This window comes from Ovis canadensis, chromosome X, assembly GCF_042477335.2.
Source record: "Ovis canadensis isolate MfBH-ARS-UI-01 breed Bighorn chromosome X, ARS-UI_OviCan_v2, whole genome shotgun sequence".
NCBI lineage: Eukaryota > Metazoa > Chordata > Mammalia > Artiodactyla > Bovidae > Ovis > Ovis canadensis.
In genome coordinates, this window is record NC_091727.1 from 64930861 (window position 1) to 64954478 (window position 23618).

The window sequence follows — 23618 nt, forward strand, 5'->3', positions numbered from 1 at the left end:
GGGGTGTTAGTCACTCAGTCGTATCTGACTCTTTGTGACCCCATGGACTGTAGCTCACCAAGCTCCTCTGCCCATGGGATTCTCCAGGCAAGAATACTGGAGTGGGTTGCTGTGCCCTTCATATGAAAGATATTTACAATAAACTTTCTTCTCACCTTTCCATTTGTACAGTCACCTAAATGGAAGGATCTGCCCAAGATAAACATTTTCAAAATGTTTCAGAACCTCAAGGCAATTTCAAAATTAAGTGACAGACTTCCAATGAAACACTAGAAAAAAAAAATACCCTCCCCTCAAAATAAACACTACCTCCGAAGGCTTATAGTCAACTGAGTTCCCCACTACTAGGTAGTTTCTTATTTTACTGCAAAAGGAAGGGAAAGAGAATTACTATTAAGTGACTAACTACTATGTATAAGACGGGTTTAGAAAAAGCAGAGGAACCAGAGATCAAATTGCCAACATCCGTTGGATCATACAGAAAGCAAGGGAATTCCAGAAAAACATCTTCTGCTTCATTGCCTATGCTAAAGCCTTTGACTGTGTTAATCACAACTGTGGAAAATTATTAAAGAGATAGGAATACCAGATCATCTTACTGTTTCATGAGAAACTTGTATGCAGGCAAGAAGTAACAATTACAAATGGACATGGAACAACTGATTGGTTCAAAACTGAGAAGGGAGTATGATAAGGCTGTATATTATCACCCTGTTAACTTACATGCAGAGTACATCATGCAAAATGCAGGGCTGAATTAATCATAAGCTGGAATTAAGATTGCCAGAAGTATCAACAATCTCAGATAAGCAGATAACACCACCCTAATGGCAGAAAGAGAACTAAAGAGCCTCTTGATGAGGGTGAAAGAGGAAAGTGAAAAAGCTGGCTTAATTAAAAAAACTAAGATCATGGCATCTGATCCCATCACTTCATGGCACGTAGAAGGGGCTCCAAAATCACTGTGGATGGTGAGCACAGCCATGAAATTAGAAGATGCTTGCTCCTTGGAATAAAAGCTATATAACAAATCTGGACAGTGTATTAAAAGCAGAGATATCACTTTGCCAACAAAGGTCTGTATAGTCAAAGCTATGGTTTTTCCAGTAATCACATACAGATGTGATAGCTGGACCATAAAGAAGGCTGAGCACTGAAGAACTGATGCTTTCAAACCGTGGTGCTGGAGAAGACTCTTGAGAGTCCCTTGGCCTGCAAGGAGATCAAACCAGTCAATCCTAAAGGAAACCAACCCTGAATGGAATGATGCTGAAGCTGATGCTTTAGTACTCTGGCCGCCTGATTCAAAGAGCCGACTCATTAGAAAAGGGCCTGAAAGACTAAAAGCTAAAGGAGAAGGGGGCAGGAGAGAATGAGACGGTTAGATAGCATCACTGACTCAGAGGACATGAATCTGAGCAAACTCCAGGAGATAGTGAAGGACAGGGGAGCTTGGCGTGGTACAGTTCATGAGTCATAAAGTCAGACACAAGTCAGCAACTGAACAACAACAACCCAGGACCTTAAATATGTTATTTTGTTCACTATTCATAACAACATTTATTATTCTCCTTTTAACATATGAGAAGAGTGAAGCCTAGAGAGGTTATATAGTACATATTAAATTTGAGACATATTTTTCCATTGGTTTCTAAAACACTATTTTCCCTAAATGTGCCATTAAGCTTGATTTCTATGTATTTAGATTTCATGTTAATCATGAAGATTGTTTTTTATTTATACATTAATTAAAACAGTGACTCATAAAAGCTTATCATTAAATTATTTTTATACCAACCTGACAATCCTGTATTTCAGCCATAGACCCTCTGTTGATATTTCCTATATCCATGAAGAGTCTATCAATTGCCTCAGGTGTGTTAGGTGAAATGTCTGTTGCAATTAGGTTTTCAACAGTTTCTGAAATAACAATAAATGATAAAAGTGACATGAACTGTCAACATTGGCTGAAACTAGCAAATCATTCTGAAATCTGTTCCTACAGCGTGAAGAAACTTCAATGATCCTTAGAGTAAAACTAAACTGGAGATAAAGTTTATTTTAGCTAAAGGAAGAGTACAATTTTCAAATAAATTTTCTATTTCCTGGGAGTCACTTATTTATAACTTTATCACCATTACTCATTCTCAAAGTAAAATGCATTGACTTCACAAACAGTATTGTTATTAATAGGTCATTTTAAAACTACAAAATAGAAATTAACAATGTCTTCAAAACTACAAAATGTAGAAATTCTGAAGGGAGAATTAAGATATATGCCCTGTAAAACTGAGATACTTATTAATACATTCAAGCATTAGGCAAACATACTCTGAAGTCTTGACCCTACTTTCTGAGAAAAAAATGACATGCTCAGTTAGCAACAACATTAACCAGTTACTGAATCTGTAGAAATGATTTCACCATTTTCTAAAAAGACTTGAGCTCCAGAATCCATATGGCTGAACCTGATTAAGCCATAGAATTCCTTAAAACTAAAACATGATGTATACCCATAATTGATGCCTTTCACATTATCAAAATTGAAGTTTTTTCAAACTCACGTAACAGAGGTCTTCATAACCTACATGTCTCTAATTTCTTGCATTGCTTCTGAGCATTAACTAGCATTAACAATACTAATAAGAACACCTTCTGGAATATTTTTAATCTGCTACAATAAACAGATTTTTAACCTGTTAAAATAAACAATAAATCTTCTAAATGAAATTCTTCGTTAAATATCAGAAAATAGATTCATATGGCCACTTCACAAAGCAAATTAATTTCAAATATACTCAAATATTTTTTAAAGCTCATAGAATCTTTAGAACCCTGCATGGTCAGATTTTAGAGTAAACATACCATATATATTTCAGAGGTCTCAAGTAATGATACATATGAAAATAAAAGACCTCTAGCTTCCTTACTCCCATAAAGCAGTTAATAGGCTAATACTAAATTTTTTTATTCTTCCAAGATTAGGTAACCATTATGCCTTGCTCAAAATACTGATAACAGATTTATGAAAGTTTAGAATGGAAGAAAACATTTGCAAATCATATATCTGATAAGGGCTTAATACCCAAAACATATAAAGAAATCAGACAACTTAATGGTAAAAACTCCAACTTAGGAAACATAATGAAGACCACTAGGTACATGAAGAAAAGAAGCTCAACATCGTTAATCATCAAAGAAATGCAAATCAAAACCACAATGAGATATCACCTCACACCTGTTAGAATGGTCATCATAAAAAGACAAGCAATAAGTTTTGGCAGCAATCAGGAGAAAAGGGATGCCTCAGCACTGTCAGTGGAAATGTAAATTGGTGCAGCCACTATGGAAAATGGTAAAGTTCCTCAAAAAATTAAAAACAAAACTACCATATGATTCTACTTCTAGGTATTTTTCTGAAGAAAATTAAAAAAACTAATTGAAAAGATATGTGCAAATTCATGTTCACTGCAGGACTATTTACAATAGCTAAGATGTGGAAGAGAAGACTACACATGGACATCACCAAATGGTCAACACTGAAATTATACTGATTATATTCTTTGCAGCCAAAGATGGAGAAGCTCTATACAGTCAGCAAAAGCAAGACAAGTAGTGGTTTGTGGCTCAGATCATCAACTGCTTATTGCCAAATTCAGACTTAAACTGAAGAAAGTTGGGGAAACCACTAGACTATTCAGTTCAGTTCAGTTCAGTTCAGTCGCTCAGTTGTGTCCGACTCTTTGCAACCCCATGAACTGCAGTACGCCAGGCCTCCCTGTCCATCACCAACTCCCGGATTTCACCCAAACTCATGTCCATCGAGTCGGTGATGCCATCCAGCCATCTCATCCTCTGTTGTGCCCTTCTCCTCCCGCCCCCCAATCCCTCCCAGCATCAGATTCTATTCAGGTATGACCTAAATCAAATCCCTTATGATTATACAGTGAAAGTGAGAAATAGATTTAAGGGACTAGATTTGATAGAATGCCTGATGAACTATGGACAGAGGTTCGTGACATTGTACAGGGAGCAAGACCATCCCCAAGAAAAAGAAATGCAAAAAAGTGAAATGGCTGTCTGAGGAGGCCTTACAAATAGCTGGGAAAAGAAGAGAAGTGAAAAGCAAAGGAGGAAAGGCAAGATATAAGCATCTGAATGCAGAGTTCCAAAGAATAGCAAGGAGACATAAGAAAGCCTTCCTCAGCAATCAATGCAAAGAAATAGAGGAAAACAATAGAATGGGAAAGACTAGAGATCTCTTTAAGAAAATTAGAGATACCAAGGGGACATTTCACGCAAAGATGGGCTCAATAAAGGACAGAAATGGTATGGACTTAACAGAAGCAGAAGATATTAAAAAGTGGCAAGAATACACAGAACCGTATAAAAAAGATCTTCACGACCCAGATAATCATGATGGCATGATCACTCACACTCACCTAGAGCCAGACATCCTGGAATGTGAAGTCAGGTGGGCCTTAGGAAGCATCACTATGAATAAAGTTAATGGAGGTGATGGAATTCCAGTTGAGCTATTTCAAATTCTAAAAGATGCTGCTGTGAAAGTGCTGCACAATATATCAGCAAATCTGGAAAACTCAGCAGTGGCTACAGGACTGGAAAAGGTCAGTTTCCATTGAAATCCCAAAGATAGGTAATGCCAAATGTTCAAACTACCGCACAATTGCACTCATCTCACACACTAGTAAAGTAATGCTCAAAATTCTCCAAGCCAGGCTTCAGCAATATGTGAACTGTGAACTTCCAGATGTTCAAGATAGTTTTAGAAAAGGCAGAGGAACCAGAGATCAAATTGCCAACATCCGCTGGATCAACAAAAAAGCAAGAGTTCCAGAAAAACATCAATTTCTGCTTTATTGACTATTCCAAAGCCTTTGACTATGTGGATCACAATAAACTGTGGATAATCCTGAAAGAATTGGGAATACCAGACCATCTGACCTGCCTCCTGAGAAACCGTATGCAGGTCAGGAAGCAACAGAACTGGGCATGGAACAACAGACTGCTTCCAAATAGGAAGAGGAGTACGTCAAGGCTGTATATTGTCACTCTGCTTATTTAACTTATATGCAGAGTATATAATGAGAAATACTGGGCTGGAGGAAGCATAAGCTGGAATCAAGATTTCTGGGAGAAATACCAATAACCTCAGACATGCAGATGACAGCACCCTTATGGCAGAAAGTGAAGAACTAAAGAGCCTTTTGATGAAAGTGAAAGGAGAGTGAAAAAGTTGGCTTAAAGCTCAACATTCAGAAAACAAAGATCATGGCATCTGGTCCAATCACTTCATGGCAAGTAGATGGGGAAACAGTGGAAACAGTGGCTGACTTTATTTTTCTGGGCTCCAAAATCACTGCAGATGGTGACTGCAGCCATGCAATTAAAAGACGCTTACTCCTTGGAAGGAAAGTCATGACCAACCTAGACAGCATATTAAAAAGCAGAGACATCAATTTGTCAACAAAGGTCCATCTAGTCAAGGCTACAGTTTTTCCAGTGGTCATGTATGGATGTATGGATGTGAGAGTTGGACTATAAAGAAAGCTGAGTGCTGAAGAATTGATACTTTTGAACTGTGGTGTTGGAGAAGACTCCTTTGGACTGCAAGGAGATCCAACCAGTCCATCCTAAAGGAGATCAGTCCTGGCTGTTCATTGGAGGGACTGATGTTGAAGTTGAAACTCCAATACTTTGGCCACCTGATGCGGGGAGCTGACTCATTTGAAAAGATCCTGATGCTGGAAAAGATTGAGGGCAGGAGGAGGAGCGGACAACAGAGAATGAGATGGCTGGATGGCATCACTGCCACAATGGACATGGGTTTGGGTGGACTCCAGGAGTTGGTGATGGATATGGAGGCCTGGCATGCTGCAGTTCATGGGGTCACAAAGAGTCAGACACAACTGAGCGACTGAAGAACCTAAGTGCCCATCAATGGATGAATGAATAAAGAAAATGTGGTAAATATATACAATAGAATATTATTCAGCCATAAAAGAATGAAATCTTGCCATCTGCAACATGGATGGACTTCAAAGGTGTTATGCTAAGTGAAATAAGTCAGAGAAAGACAAATACTATATGGTCTCACTGACACAGAGACAAAAAAGAGAAAGCCCATAGATATAGGAAATAGATCGGTGGCTGCCAGAAGCAGGAAGCAGAGGGTGAGCCAAATGGGTAAAGGAAATCAAGATACACTTTCAGTTATAAAATAAATAGGTCATAGGAATATGACATACAGCATGACAATTATTGTATATTTTTAAATTGCTAAGAGTAAAAAACTGCTAAGAATAAATCTTAAAATTTTTCAACACAAGAAAAATTTCTAACTATATACAGTGATGGATGTTAAATTAGACTTATTGTGCTGATCATTTTGTAATATACACAAATATTGAATTATTATGTTGCACACTTGAAACCAACTAAATGTTGTATGTCAATTATACCACAATTTTTTAAAAATTAGGAAAAATTTTTAAGTGTTTTAAAAAAATCCAAGTATCATTTAGAAAGATTTCTTAAAATGTTTTTGAAAAGGAAAAAACCATTAGCGTGGGGTGTCTGGCACTGGAGCTTGATGCCTCTTGGGTAGAGCATGGTCTCAGTGTAGGCATGTGTAGGGAACAATATTCCCTGGGGTCAGGAATTCTATAACAGTCCAAAGTTCTGGAGTTGAGCCCCCTGCCTCTGGGTTTCAATCCCAACCTCTGACAGTAGCATCAAGACTTCTCTGTCCACACAACACAGAAGACAAAACCCTTAGGTTAATGGTGAAACAACTACCCACAGACAGGAACACCCAAAGAGATTCACAGAGTTATATAGAGAAGAGGGAGGAAGGAGATAGAGGCGACCAGGAGGAGAAAAGGGTGAGTAGTCAAAAGAGAAGGCAATCAAGCCAGTAATCAAATCCCTAAGTGAAAATGGATATTAGAAATTAAACTCTTAAAGGTACAAAATTAATAATGAAAGATCAAAAAGCAAAAATTAAAAACCTAGAATAAAAATTGGACTCCTAAAAGTACAATATTAAAAAAAGTAAATTGAACATAAAGAACCATAATAGGATAGTATGAGGAAAAAAAGAAAATGAGGATGGGGAAGAAAGTTTTAAACAAAGGAAAAAACAAGAATAAAAAATAATAAGAAATAATAAACTTAAAAAAAATAAAAATAATATGGAAAAATATATCTAGGAATTTCTCTGGAGCTGTTGTAGGCAGTGTGGGGTCATTTCAGTATCAGATAATCCCTTGTTCCAGCTTGTACTTGTTCTCAAAGTCAACAGTTGCCCCTCAAATGCAGTCTCAGCTTAACTGCAGGATTTTAATCTGTTGTACCTGCTACTTCTGGGGCAGTTCCCCTTTCTTTTCTTTGCTTAGGTTGGCCTTCTCTGCTTACAAGTCTCTTCAGTATCTCATTTCCGCCCTGACATGAGGGGACAAAAGTAGCCACTTATTCAGGCTCACTCGCTCAGTTGTGCTGTGGCAAGGGAGGGATACTGCAAACAAAACACCGCTGAGATGTGTGGGGTGGATGTGCTTGCAATGGATGGACCGCACGGGTGTCACCACAGCCCAAGGTGGCATGCACTTCCCAGGTCCAAGGCACTGGAACTAATCAGTGAATATAGTAAAATCACAGGATATAAAATTAATATACAGAAATCCCTTGTATTCCTGTACACTAATAATGAAAAAAAGTTAGAAAAAGAAATTAAGGAAATAATATCATCCACCACTGCAATGAAAAGAATAAAACATTTAGGAATAAACTTCCCTAAAGAAACAAGACCTGTATACAGAAAACTGTAAAACACTGATGAAACAAAGGAAAGATGACACAATAGATGGAGAAATATGTCATGTTCTTGGATTTAAAAAATCAATATAGTGAAAATGAGTATACTACCCAAAGCAATCCACAGATTCAATGCAATCCCTATCAAACTACCAACAGTATTTTTCACAGAACTAGAACAAATAATTTCACAATTTGTATGGAAACACAAATGTCCCCAAATAGCCAAAGCACTCTTGAGAAGAAAGAATGGAACTGGAGGAATAACCCTGCCTGACTTCAGACTATACTACAAAGCCAGAGTCATCAAGAAAGTATGACACTGGCACAAAGACAGAAATATAAATCAATGGACCAAAAGAGAAAAGTCCAGAGATAAATCCACACACCTATGGACACCTTATCATTGACAAAGGAGGCAAAAATATACAATGGAGAAAAGACAGTCTCTTCAACAAGTGGTGCTGGGAAAACTGGGCAACTATGTGTAAAAGAATGAAAGAACACTTTCTAACATCATACACAAAAATAAACTCAAAATGAATTAAAGACCTAAATGTACAACCAGAAACTATAAAACTCTTAGAGGAAAACATAGGCAGAACATTCTCCAACATAAATCACAGCAAGATCCTCTATGACTCACCTGCCAGAACAATGGAAATAAAAACAAAAATAAACAAATGGGATCTAATTAAACTTATAAGCTTGAAGGAAACTATAAGCAATGTGAAAAGACAGCCCTCAGAATAGGAGAAAATAATAAAGGAAACGAATGACAAAGAATTATTTTCCAGAATATACAAGCAGCTCATGCAGCTCAGTATCAGAAAAAAGAACACCCCAATCAAAATGTGGGCAAAAGACCTAAACAGACATTTCTCCAAAGAAGACATTCAAATGGCTATTAAACACATGAAAAGATGTTCAACAATACTCAATTTAGAGAAATGCACACCAAAACCAGAATAAGGTGTCATCTCACACCAGTCAGAATGACCATCATCAGAAAGTCCACAACCAATAAATGCTGGAGAGGGTGTGGAGAAAAGGGAACCCTCTTACACTGTTGGTGGGAATGCAAACTGGTATAGCCACTATGGAGAACAGTATGGAGATTCCTTAAAACATTGGTACTAGAACTTGCCATATGACCCGGTAATCCCATTGCTGGGCATATGGAGGAAATCAGAATTGAAAGAGACACATGTACCCCAATATTCACTGCAGCACTATTTACAATAGCTAGGACATGGAAGCAACCTAGATTCCATCAGCAGATGAATGGATAAAGAAGTTGTGGTACATATACTCAATGGAATATTACTCAGCTATTAAAAAAAAAACACATTTGAGTTAGTTCTAATGAGGTGGATGAACCTGGAGCCTATTATATAGAGTGAAGTAAGTCAGAAAGAGAAAGATAAATACAGTATATTAACGCATATATATGGAATTTAGAAAGATGGTACCAACGATCCAACATGCAGGGCAGCAAAGGAGACACAGACATAAAGGACAGACTTTGGACTCAGTGGGAAAAGGCGAGGGTGGGATGATTTGAGAGAATAGCACTGAAACATGTACATTACCATATTTAAAACAGATGACCAGTGCAAGTTCGATGCATGTAGCAGGGACACCAAAAGCCAGTGCTCTGGGACAACCCAGAGAGATACAGCGGGGAGGGAAGGGGAGGGAGTTTCAGGAGGAGGACACATGTACACCTGTGGCCGATTCCTGTTGATGGATTATGGCAAAAACCATCACAATATTGTAAAGTACTTATCCTCCAATTAAAATAAATAAACTAATTTAAAACTAACTTTAAAAAAAGAAAAAACAATATAAAACTTTAAATTTGACTTCATTTTTTTAATCCAGATATTTTATTAGAATACCAATTATAACTCCTAGTACATAGTATATGAGACTCTGATTTTGACTTGTGAATGTCCTCTTAATATTTTATATTATTCATTCTTCGTCAAAATAATCTGATCCTTTCAAAACATATTTTCAGTGTCATTCAGTTGAGCAACTTGACTGACACCAGCTGAGGCAATGACAGCACTGCAGTTCTTTAGGATAAAATGCAGTCAGCAAAGCTGAGTAAGTAAAAGATCACACAGCTGAATGGTTGAGAGTTACACTATGAAGGAGAGACTTTCTTCTGGGAGAAGTTCAGAAAAAAGCTTCTATAAATACAGCCTATTCCTGAGATGTGAAGACAACACCCTGTATTAAGGTTATATCAAGCAAGATTGTACATTTTGAAAGAAAATGATTAAATTATCTTCCCGGCTACTGAAATAAACTATGATTTACAATATGATTTCAGTTAATTTAAATGAGATTCATCCTGGTTAAACCTGGGAGTCACTCTATTGAAGCAGCCACGTTAATCTGTACCAATTAATTCTAATTAGGTAGACAGCATTTTAGGTACAGTATAGGGAAAATTTCTGTCCTTGAGGACAGGAGCTTCTGTTACAACATGGAAAAAAATCTATCAACAGTCCTGCCAAGTCTCTCCCCATGACCTCCCCATCAACTCAACCAGTCATTCAAAAGCCAAAGCAGTTCAAAGACTTTCCAGGGGCAAGATTTTACTCCAAATCACAATAATTATCTGCAAATTCTCCAGTGAGAAAAGGACAAAAAAAATGACAATAAAGTTAACATTTGCCTAGTGCTTTATATAGTCTCTTAGCTTTTTCATATGCATTTTCATTTAATCATTAATGTACTCTGTAAGGGAGATTATTTATTTAAAGAACTTTCTTCTTTTTTGATATTTACTTATTTGGCTGGGTCTTAGTTGCAGCACACATACTCTCTAGTTGTGGTATATCAGTTCTCTAGTTGCAGCATGCAGGCTTAGTTGCCCCTTGGCATGTGGGATCTTAGTTCCTTGTCCAGGGATCAAACCCACATCTACTGCACTGCAAAGTGGATTTTTAACCACTGGACCACCAGGGAAGTCCTGGAATATACTTTAATTTTATGAGATGCAGGCACTGAGATTTAACAAAGCATAGTAACTTCTTAAAACTGACAGAAAGAGGAAGTAGTAAACTAGGACTTGAACTGAGACTTTCTAATATGAAATCCTATACTTTTCCACTATACTAGGCCTATTGAGAAAGGCCTGGAAGAACTGACTTGCCAGGACTCTGAGACAACTAAAAAATAGTAAAGAGAGAATAAATGAGCCGACACTATTGAGAGTGCCACACTGTAATTCTGTTGTGGGCTAAGAAAATCTCCCAGCAAAGGCTGGTTTTAATGAGGACAGTCAAAATGTCCAAAACAGTGTCAAGGGGGCATGGGGAAAAAATTGGACTAACAGGTTAGTGATGGACAAAATCACACTGCAAATCATACTGCCTATCTTATGGTCAGAAAGAATCATTTTTCTTATGCAATGTTCCAGGAGGACCCAACTGACGAACTGGGTATGGCACAACAGAATCCAATCAGTGAATCATAATGCCTAAGTCCCATGAAACTGCATGCACCACAGTTTTAAGAGAATTATTTACAGCAATGTATTGTAGTTCTGAGCAGAACCTTCATCCTTGAGAGCAACTAGGAAAGGATACAGGGCAGGGTCAACTCCATGAAAACCATGACAGTCTGAAATGATAAAGCTCAACAGGTACCTAAAGTATACCCATAGCATGTTAAATATCAAATCTGATGGCCACTATGACTTCATTCCAGAACAACCTCTTCCCTACTTCATAATACTGTTATTCTTTCTCGCTCCAGACAGAACTGGCTCAGGGACTGGAGCAAACTTAAGCCTGGGTTCATCAGGAGATAAAGGTACGTAAAATTTTAGAGGGCAAATGGCTGGGCAGCAGGGAGGGTAAAAAGGCAAGAGATGACTAGATCATGCTAATCAAAAAAGGAATTTCCAACTTGATTCTGGTGAGGAAATACATCCAGCCTCATCCAGGGCACTAAACTTTAGAGACTAAAGGGTAGAATTATACTTACTCTGAACAAACTATAGCAGTAAGAGGAATACCTCAAAAAGCCACAACTCAGTCCTCTCAATCAACTGCACATTGTATAAATGATTCAATGAATTTGGTATTTTATTTCTTTCACACACCTATAAAATGGAAGGTCAAAAACCAAACTCAACTGGTCAATTCATCCAATCCTACCCCTAAGTATCTGTATAGATTTACAAAGTCTCTGTATAAGTTTTACTCTCATTACATCCTCTTACCCATTGTAGCTGAGCCCTGTTGCTCCTGACTGAGTCTTTTATTCAGCTGAAATCTGGTTTGTTTTAGTTACCACCATATCAAAGGCTATTTCTATCTAAGTACTTAACTTCTGTTTACATAGTGTTAACACATTAAAAAGCAGAGACATTACTTTGCCAAACAAACGTCTGTCTAGTCAAGGCTATGGTTTTTCCAGTGGTCATGTATGGATGTGAGAGTTGGACTATAAAGAAAGCTGAGGGCCGAAGAATTGATGCTTTTGAACTGTGGTGTTGGAAAAGACTCTTGAGAGTCCCTTGGACTGCAAGGAGATCCAACCAATCCACTCTAAAGGAGATCAGTCCTGGGTGTTCATTGGAAGGACTGATGCTGAGGCTGAAACTCCAATACTTTGGCCACCTCATGCGAAGAGCTGACTCATTAGAAAATACCCTGATGCTGGGAGGACTTGGGGGCAGGAGGAGAAGGGGATGACAGAGGATGAGATGGCTGGAGGGCATCACCGACTCGATGGACATGAGTTTGGGTGAACTCTGGGAGTTGGTGATGGACAGAGAGGCCTGGCATGCTGCGATTCATGGGGTCGCAAAGAGTCGGACATGACTGAGCGACTGAACTGAACTGAACAATGCACTAGGCACTGAAGACAGACTTATCTAAGCCACTTGCCCAGTAAATTCACATCTAAATCAGACCAGAAATAATAATACATGGAAAGGCTGGGAATGCAATAAGTAGACTATAACAACACAGTTGGAAGGTTAAAATGGGTTTAGCTAAGCTGAGTGTACTAAAGCAACTCTTACCAAACAAGTCTTTGAAGGAAGAAAAAAGTCTAAGTTGATTCAACTGTCTCTTTAGTTTCTTATCTCTACACTATTGTAAACTCCACACAATATACATAAAATAAAACTTGCCTGCAAAAGAGGTCAAATGTTTAATGAAATCAAACGAATGATGGTTAATTTTCCACACAAGATATCTTTAGCCTTTCCATTCCTAACAGAATGGCTTATTTAGAGGACTGCTAAGCAAAATGTCATAAACAATTAAGCATCTTATGAACTGCCTTCGATGGTGATAGAATAACATAGAAAAGTCTTATCTGAGCCCATGTACATTTCCAAATCATCATGAGAAATATACAGTATCATCCCTGGTGACAGTATTGCTATCCCTGTGGGCCATATGAACGAAATAGACATGTTTAATTCAATAAGCATTTAATGATAATCAAGTATTTTGTTAAACAGACCAAGAATAATGTAAACAAGACACAGTTCCCTCCCTTGAAGAGTTTAAACACATTTCCACTCAAGATATGTGTATATACAGGTATCAATCAACCAGCTATCCAGAGCTGTAAGTCACCTTAAAATTCTACTAACACACTCTAATTTTATAAATGATTAAGTTATAATTTTATAATTAATTGACCTATCAATAACTGATTTTATCACTGATACAGAGAAGTTAAGTGACAATTTTATAACTGATATAGAAGAAGGCCAAGATAAAAGCCTTTAGTAGCACAGCATGAACAAAATCCACAACTTTACTTCCTGCTTTGGCTGGTGTCTATGTCTCCTTGTAAAATTTAATACAACAAACATTCACTGAATGCTTAATATTAGGCACATACTAAGCATCATCCTGTTGGGTTTCCCTTGTGGTTCAGCTGGTAAAGAATCTGCCTGCAATGCAGGAGACCTGGGTTCGATCCCTGGGTTGGGAAGATCCCCTGGAGAAGGCAAAGGCTACCCACTCTAGTATTCTGGCCTGGAGAATTCCATGGACTATATAGTCCATCTGATCACAAAGAGTTCCTTTGGCACTGAGCAACTTTCACTTCACTCAAGCATCCTGTTGGGAATACAAAGATGAGTGAAACTCTACACTGTCAAGTACATCACACTGTTAAGAGAAATTAAAAGGAGAAAACTTACAATATAAAATAAGTGCTGTGAGTTCAAGATGCTATGGGAGTATAGAGGAAGAATTAAGTAACTACCCATTTGAGAGTTGGGATATAGGGATGGCAGGATAGACTTCACTGAGGTGCTATCTAAGGAGGGTCCGGAAGGATCACTTAAGAGATTGCCAGGCAACATGCCAAACGTAGGGAGAAACATACAGGTGTAGAAAGTTCAATAGGTTCAAATAATCATAAGCGACTATGTATGGCTGGAGAAAAAAGTAAAAAAAAAGTTATAGAAAACACAATTAGAAAGGTATATAGGGACCAGAGCTTGAAACACACTGTATGGCATATTAACAAAATTCAATGCTGTTAGTTATACCATCTCTTTATTTCATAAACCATCTTATTTCTACCTAATATGTGCATGCCAGGTGACTCCAACAAGACTATCAACAAGGTTTCTGCACAGGCCATATAGAAGCTGTGCTCATGACACACGGCACTCTTGGGACATATCTTAATAACTCTGTCATTCCTAATCTGAGGATATTAGTGTGGTATTTAAAGGAATGGGAACAAATAGTTCACGGAGGCTTTCAAATGAATAAAGTCCTCTGAGATTCAATGAAAGTCAATTATCTTGAGTGAGTTCTCCTACTAAAATTTTCAGTCTAGATTTGCAGTCTAAAATATTTCAGTAATTTTGGATACCGATTATATACTGAAATAACATTTTAGATATGTGGGGCTAAAAACATGGCACCAAAATTATTATTGTATTATTTAAAATAACTACCTGTTTCTGCTTTTTAAATGTGGCAACTAGAAATTTTTAAATTACATTTGTTCAGTTCAGTCCAGTCGCTCAGTCATGTCCGACTCTTTGCGATCCCATGGACTGCAGCATGCCAGGCCTCCCTGTCCATCACCAACTCCCAGAGTTTACTCAAACTCACATCCATCAAGTCAGTGATGTGATCCAACCATCTCATTCCCTGTTGTCCCCTTCTCCTCCTGCCCTCAATCTTACCCAGCATCAGGGTCTTTTCCAATGAGTCAGTTCTTCGCATCAGGTGGCCAAAGTATTGGGAGCTTCAGCCTCAGCACGAGTCCTTCAAATTTTGAATATTCAACTACCAATTACATTTGTAGCTCACACTATATTTCTATTGGACAGGGCTGGTCTAAAGTATATACTGTCATTGTCTTCTGAAGATTTAATGATACAAATTTTTAATATCTATCAATACTACTTTAACAGTCATCACAGATTTAACAGAAAAAAAAAGTAAAAACTTGGATATGTTATTAGACCTCAAGGATGTTTATATTATAAAGCAAACAAAGATGTTAGAAATTTAGAAAAAGGAAAATTGTCTCCAAATTAACAACAGGAAAGGGAAAGCTTGATAAAGTTGCCATTCTTTAAGAAGAAATAACCCTCATATTGAGACGGACAATTGGGCTAAATTATCTTGGTACAACTATTCAACAACACAAACTTTTTGCTATTCCCATGTTAAGTCAACTTCTACTGTATAAGGTCCTGGTGCTTATCAAAATGAGGAACTTTTTCTTCCTGAATCAAGCAGGATCATTTTAGGAACTGCCCCCAGCCCAGTTGTTATTGTTTCTTTTAAGAATTTGGGCCTTTTAAAACCTGTCTTCCAAAAAGGAAATACTCTAGAAAAACTGTTGAAACCTGGTTAAAACACACTTTTTAATCTCAACAAATCCACTTCTAGATAATTTCCTCAAGAGAAATGAAAACTTAAATCACTTAAAACATATACATGAATATTCACAGTAATCTTATTCATAATATTCAAAAATATCCATCAACTGATGAAGAGATAAACAAATTGTGGTCCAGTCATTAAGTAGAATGCTACTAAGCAATAAAAAGGGATTAACTACTTATATATGAAATAGTATCAATGACTCTCAAAACGATTATGCTTAGTAAAAGACACCATAGAAAGAAAGAATACATACAGTATGATTTCATTTATAATCTGCAGTGAAAGAAATCAGAACAGTGGCTGTCTGGGATAGAGGGTGGGGAGTCGATCGACAGCAAAGGAGTATGACAGACAGAATTCTCTGAGATGAAAATATTCTGTGTCTTGATTGTAATGGTGGCTACACAGGTTACATTTGCAAAAAAACAAACAAACAAACACATCAACCTATACACTTAAAATGTGAATTTTATTGCATGTAAATGACAACTCAAAGTTAATTCCTAAGAAAGAAAGAATAGGAAAAGAAAAATGAAGGAGAAAGGGGAGGAGAGAGAAAAAAAGAGCAACTACTACAGAAACGAAATCCCTGCAGGCTGTAGGTCAGGAGCAGGATAGCACAGTGTGGCATTAAACTTTGTTCAACACCAAGAAGGCAGTTCAAAGGTGAACAGGAGGTTCATCCCATTTAACCACCCTCACCCATTTCCCTCATCCTTCTCCCCCAAAATTGTAACTATGTGAGGTGATAGATGCCTTAAACATTATTGTAGTAATCACTTTGCAATACATACATATATAAAAATCACTATGCTGTATATCTTAAACTTACACAATATTATATGTCAATTATATCTCAATAAAGCTGAGGAGAAAGATGAATAGGAGGAATTGGTAACAGAAGTTCATATACAGAGACTCAAGAGGCCTTCAAAGAGATGAACCAAATTCTAAATCTAGAGTTAAAGCCAAGTACAGAATAAGACAGTGGCCAGGCTTTGGAAACAACAGAAAATCAGGGAGGTTGAATAAGCATACTCAAGAAGACTTGAGCTCATCAATGAATTTGGTAAAGTTGCAAGATACAAAATGAATATACAGAAATCTCTTACATTCCTATATACTAACAACAAAAGATCAGAAAGAGAAATTAACGAAACAATTCCATTTATTATCACATCAAAAGAAAAAATACCTTGGAATTAACCTATCTATGGAGGCAAAAGACCTCTACTCAGAAAACTATAAGATACTGATGAAATCAAAGATAACACAAACAGATCGAAAGATTTACCATGTTCTTGGATTGGAAGAATCAGTATTGTGAAAATGACTATATTACCCAAAGTAATCTACAGATTCAATATAATCGCTATCAAATTACCAATGCCAGTTTTTCACAGAACTAGAACCAAAAAAATTTACATTTTGTATGGAAACACTAAAGACCCAGAATACCCAAAGCAATCCTGAGAAAGAAAAACGGAGCAGGAGGAATCAGGTTTCCTGACTTCAGACTTATCCTACAAAGTTTATAGTAATCAAAACAATGTGGTACTAGCATAAAAACAAATATAGATCAACAGAAAAGGATAGAAAGTCCAGAGATAAACCCACACACCTAAGATCACCTAATGTATGACAAGGGAGGCAAGAAGATACAATGGAAAAAAAGAACCTCATCAATAAGTAGTGCTGGGAAAACCGGACAGCTACATAAAAAAAAAAAAAAAAAATGAAATCAGAACACTCTCTAATACTATACATAAAAATAAACTCAAAATAGATTAAAGACCTAAATGTAAGACCAGATACTATAAACCTCTTAGAGGAAAAGAAAGGTAGAACACTCTCTAACATAAACCACAGAATGATTTTTTTGATCCATTTCCTAGAGTAATGAAAATAAGGACAAAAATAAACAAATGAGACCTAATTAAACTTAAAAGCTTTTGCACAGCAAGGACTTCCCTGGCAGTCCAGTGGTTAAGACTCTGCGCTTTCAATGCAGGGAGTATGGGTTTGATCCCTAGTCAGAGAATTAAAGATCCCACATGCTGTGGAGCAGCCAAAAAAAAAGGAATCCATAAACAAAATAAAAAGACAACACACTGAATGGGAGAAAATATACGCAAACAAAGCAACCAATAAGGATTACTCTCTAAAATATACAAACAGCTATGTAGCTCAATATCAAAGAAACAAACAACCTAGTCAAAAACTGGACAGAAGACCTAAATAGACATTTCTCCAAATACAGAGGCCAAGAGGCATATGAAAAGATGCTCAACATCACTGATTATTAGAGAAATGCAAATCAAAACTACAATGAGGTATTACTTCACATAAGTCAGAATGGCCATCATCAAAAAATCTACAAACATTAAATGTTGGAAAAGGTATGGTGGGAATGTAAATTGGTATAGTCACTATGGAAAACAGTATGGAGATTCCTTAAAAAGGCAAATATAGAGCTACCATATGACCCAACAATCCCACTCATGGACATATTATCTGGAGAAAACCATAATTTGAAAAGATACATGTGCCCCAATGTTCACTACAGCACTATTTACAATACCCAGGTCATGGAAGCAACCTAAATGTCCATCAAAAGAGGAATGTGGTTATATATACACACACAAACACACATACAGAGGAATATTACTCATCAAAAAAAAATAATAATAATTTCATCTGCAGCAAAATGGATGGACCTAGGGATTGTCACACTTGAGTGAAGTCAGAAAAAGATAAATATCGTGATATTGCTCATATGTGGAATCTAAAAAAAACGGTACAAATGAACCTATTTACAAAACAGCAATAGAGTCACAGATGTAGAAAACAGACTTTTAGTTACCAAGGGGGAAAGAGGGGGGAGGGATAAATTGGGAGACTGGGATTGACAGATACACACTACTTTATATAAAACAGATAACTAAAGAATCTACTATATAGCATAGGAAATGCTACTCAGTACTCTGCAGTGACCTGGGAATAGAATCTAAAAAAGAGTGGATACATATGCATATATAACTGATTCACTTTGCTATAAGCAGAAACCAGCAAAACATTGTAAATCAACTATACTCTAATAAAAATTAATTCAAAAAAATAAATACTTTTTAAAAAAGCATACTCAGAGCTTGCTGCCTAATGAATTCATGTCAGTCTTAAGTTTTTAATAACATAACATTCTGCCCTTGGCTCTACTCTATTTAACAATTTTATCAATGATGTGCATGAAGAAGTTGAGAGAGAAACAGACAGGAAATAAGAGATAAGATATAATCAGAAACAAAAATTAAATCCCCAATTGCAGAATGACATTAATGTAAGAAACAAAAAGTCCTGCATTTAAGTCTCTGAAACTAACTCTACCAATATATGACAGTCAAAATGTAGCTTAATATAAGCATGTATTAAAAAAAGACTGAGGGTCTTCTGGGGACCAAAAGCTCAAAATGAGTCATTAGTATGGTGTGATTGCCAGCTCCCAAAAAAAGGAAAAAAAATTCAATCTTAGCTATAACAGTATCTAACGACAACAATGATCATTTCTAAATCTAAAGCAAAAGATTATTTTGAGCTTATCATACTGAACTGAGAGAATTGTGTTGTGTTCTGTGTACCATACTTTAAGAAATAACATGAAAAGAACAGAGCATGTTCAGAGGACAGCACACAAAATGATGAGAGGACTAGAATCCACGTAACATGAGGAATGACTAAAAGAACTAAAAATGCTGAATCTGAAGAAGAGACTTTCCAGGGACAGAAGTATTTTTAAATAGTTGAAGAGCTGACATGCAGAAAAGGAGTTACAATTATTTAGACACAATGAGTATAATTTAGACCAATTTCTGTTCCTTTTTGGCCTTGAAACTGACTAGAATTGTTGATATAAAAAGACAGATGTTATGTCAATTCTCCCTGAGAAGAAAATAAGCTAAGCCATCATATGGCCTTTTGTGATCCAATTTTATAAAACTTGACTGAAAAGGTTATGCACACAGAAGATAAAACTCAAATGGAAAATATATGAAAATATACCCAACTTTGCTACTTAACAGATATGCAAATTAAAACATCCATGTAATACATTAGAGCAATGTAAAACATTAGAGCAAATGGAACTGGCTGAGGAGTATCTAAGAACTCTCTATACTCTCTCTGTAACTACTCTGTAAATCTAAAACTGTCCTAAAATAAAATGTTACTTAAAAACAACACCACCCTTCAATCATGCACAATTTTTTAAGTCTGACAAAAGCAAATATTAGAAAGAACAATAGGGAAAGAGAAAGGAAGAGGCAGTATAAATTGTTCAACCTACTTTTGACAACGATTCAGCAATATTTGTTAAGTTAAAGATGCTTATAGCATTTCACCCAGCATTTCAAATTCTTAATTACAATCCAGAGTAGCACTGCCACTACAGGGTAGCCACTAGCCATATGAGCACTTGAAATGTGGCAAGTCCAAAATGAGACATGCTTTAAGTATAAAATACATACTAGACTTCAATGATTTTGAATAGAAAAGAAAAAGAATGTAAACTATTTCATTAATAATTTTTATATTGATTACATGTTGAAATGATAGCATTTTGGATATACTGAGCTAAATAATTTATATTGTTAAAATTGATTTCATCTGTTTAAGCTTTTTTAATGTGGTACAAAAAATACAAAATTCTTTACATTTGCACTATGTTTCAATTGTACAGCACTGCCCTAGAGCTTCATCCACTAGTGTTCAAGAAATAAATTAATTTAATGAGTCATAACCAACATTTACATTTTTAAAAGAGAAAGCATAGAATAGAAAATATCATTCAAAAAGCATAGAATAGAAAATATTACATACACATGCACTGTATGTAATAAGGGTAAAATGATTTCATTAAACTTTTGATACAGTGTGTATATACCAAGATGTGATGGAAAATATATTTCCTTTCCATAGGTGTTGGTGGTAGTCAAAAATGTTTGAAAGCTCCTGATAAACTCTTCAAAACACAATGTTGTAATGCTGTTGAGATTAGATAAATAAATTGTGGTACACTTATAGTCAGTGTAATAATACTAATAAGCAGTGTAAATAAATGAACTAGAACTAAAATATCTGTATGGGTAAATATCCAAAATATAATACAGAGCAAAAAAAAAATACAACTTGCAGGAAAAAAAATCATATAAAATGATGCAATTTATGTAATATTTCAAAGATGAAAAAAAGGCACCTTAATCTTTTAGAGAGCGTCCTTGGGGGCTCAGATGGTAAAGAATCCACCTGCAAGGCAGGAGACCTGGGTTCAATCCCTAGGTTGGGAAGATCCCCTAGAAGAGGGTATCACAACCCACTCCAATATTCTTGCCCAGATAATTCCCATGGACAGAGGAGCCTGGCAGGCTACAGTTCATGGGGTCGCAAAGAGTCAGACAAAACTGAGCAACTAAGCACAATCTTTTAGAAGTATGTGGCAAAATATGAAGATTCAACAAAACTTAGTGGTAGTTTTACAGGTCTTCACTATATTCTTAAACTTTTCTGTGTGCTTCAAATATTTATGTAAATACCAGGTCTCAAATACAATATATTTAAAAGTAATAATCCCTATTCAATGTTTTTAACCCTTAAGATGAAAGTGAAAGTCACTCAGTCCTGTCCAACTTTTTGTGACCCCATGGACTATACAGTCCATGGAATTCTCCAGGCCAGAACACTGGAGTGGGTAGCCATTCCTGTCTCCAGGGGATCTTCCCAACCCAGGGATCGAACCAAGTTCTCCCAAGTTGCCGGCGGATTCTTTACCAGCTGAGCCACAAGCGAAGCCCTAAAATAGCATATCCTAAATTAAAACTTAAGGTTAAGTGGTAGTGGGCTTTGTTGTTGTTGTAAAATGATAAGCATTAACAAAACACTGACCTAAACTTTTTTAAATCACAGATTTGTAGCCAATCTGGCTATGACGTATTTCATTATTATATAAACATGAACGCAAATATACCATAGGTCTAATCATGTCCCCGCAAAAAAGAAATACGGTAAACTCTCCCATACCTGGCATGGTTGCGGAATCTGGTTTTCTAGTCAATTGAACTGCTTTTTTAACTAAGAATTCCCACAAATATCATCCATTGAGTACCAATTTTCAAAAGAATTAAGATACAATAAAATGCACTTAAACCTAATGCTACACAAGATATAATTTATTTTTCACTGATGATTATGGACAGGTACTTCAGGATCTAGCAGTAATTTTTTAAATGTCCTTTTAACACAGATTTCTATTTCAGATTAAACCAGTGTTACTATGCACGCACAACAATCCCGAGAAAACAAGCTATAAATTGTGAAATTCTATTTCCCTACACTAGTTTATAAAAGGATTCCAGTGTCTTAAACATTAACATTGTTTTCCAATACGTAAATGAGGAAACTTGGAGCTACGAATACTCTGAAGAGACAAAATTAGGAAACAAAATATATTCAGATGATCTTAGATAAGGCAGCAAATAGTTAAACATTTTCTTTACTATTTTTACATTTTCTAGTGTAAAGCTAGATACCTTTAAAGTCCATGAAACGAAAATCATTGCTGTCCATTTTGGAATCTCTGGCTCAGGCCTATGAAATAAGAAAATATTTTAATATTCTGTCCTTTATTCTCCAGCGTCGCAATAAATTTCTTTTCAAATTTTTCCTCTCAGTTCTATTCCAAAAGAAAAAATGCTGAGGAAGTTTTTAAACCCAGAAATAGCAGTTAACGAAGGCCAGGGTCAAGCTCCTGCGACGTGAACTCGGCTGAGAATATTTTTACCTCGAGTCTTCGGACAATCTGCCCCGTGACACAAAAACCGCCCTCCCCCTCCGCCCCAGGCTTGGGTTACCCTGTGATTGGTCTGTCTTCTTGTTGCCTCCTCTAATTGGTTCAAAATCTCCCACTCTTGGCGCTCATACCTTCAAAGCATCCAATCACTGACCGTCCTTTTTCCCGCTCTCTGCAGACCCAGCTAGCGCCTCAGCTCCCTGCCCCCAACGGTCACGAGCCATGCAGCTCCCTGCCCCCAACGGTCACGAGCCATGCAGCTCCCTGCCCCCAACAGTCACTAACCATGCAGCTTCAACCGAATTTTAAGTCCTTCACATTCGAACTACAATAAGTATCTCCCACTTTCGGTGGCCCCACACCACTGTCCATACTTCATCCATGTCCCCAAACCCTGCCTTTTGCCCACCTTCCTTCACCCAAGAGTCAGTTCCATAGTTCAAAATCACTGCCTTAGAACCACTTTAAAAAGTATTTGCCTATGGCCGATTCATGTTAATGTCTGGCAGAGGCCATCATAATATTGTAAGGTAATGATCCTCTGATTAAAATAAATATTTTTAAGTGGTAACCTAACGGCAGCATCTCCTCGCTAATTAGAAACCACCCAACTAACTTGTACCTGACCCTCCTCTAGCACTTCCAACCAAAAAAAAAAATCACTCACATCAGCCGGCAAAGCCGACGCCACCGTGCTCCTCCGAGTCCACAGTGCGAGTCGAGTCGTCGTCGAAGAAGAGAACAAGAGACGCTAGGAAAGCTCCTCCCCCAAAGTGACGTAAATCAAAGGACGTAAATCGCAGAGCCGTCGCAGAACGGATGTAGAGCCTGAGCTTCCAGGCACAGTCTGTACATGAAGTTCTGGGAATGCAGTTCAGAGGGCTGGGTGAGAATCACTGAGAGTGAGGGAGTATAGTGCAATACTAAAACATACTGCAGTTACTACGGGAAGAGTGCAGATGGTGAGGGTTACAGAAAAGAGGAGAGCAGGTCTTCGAAAGAAAAAAAAAGGAGAGAGGAAGAAAGGAAAGAAAAGG

General features: G+C 37.0%; 1 protein-coding gene across 1 annotated transcript in view; it reads right to left on the minus strand.

Moving 5' to 3' along the window:
• Positions 1-23407, minus strand: part of TEX11 (testis expressed 11) — a 243070-nt gene extending 219663 nt beyond the window's left edge. Inside the window, exons 1-3 of the mRNA XM_070291774.1 lie at positions 23249-23407; positions 22322-22379; positions 1799-1920 (exon numbers count right to left, since the gene is read on the minus strand). Of these exons, the coding sequence (XP_070147875.1) occupies positions 1799-1920; positions 22322-22358 (159 nt within the window). The 5' untranslated portion in view covers positions 22359-22379; positions 23249-23407. The remainder of the gene's footprint in view (positions 1-1798; positions 1921-22321; positions 22380-23248) is intronic.
• Positions 23408-23618: the final 211 nt, after the last annotated feature.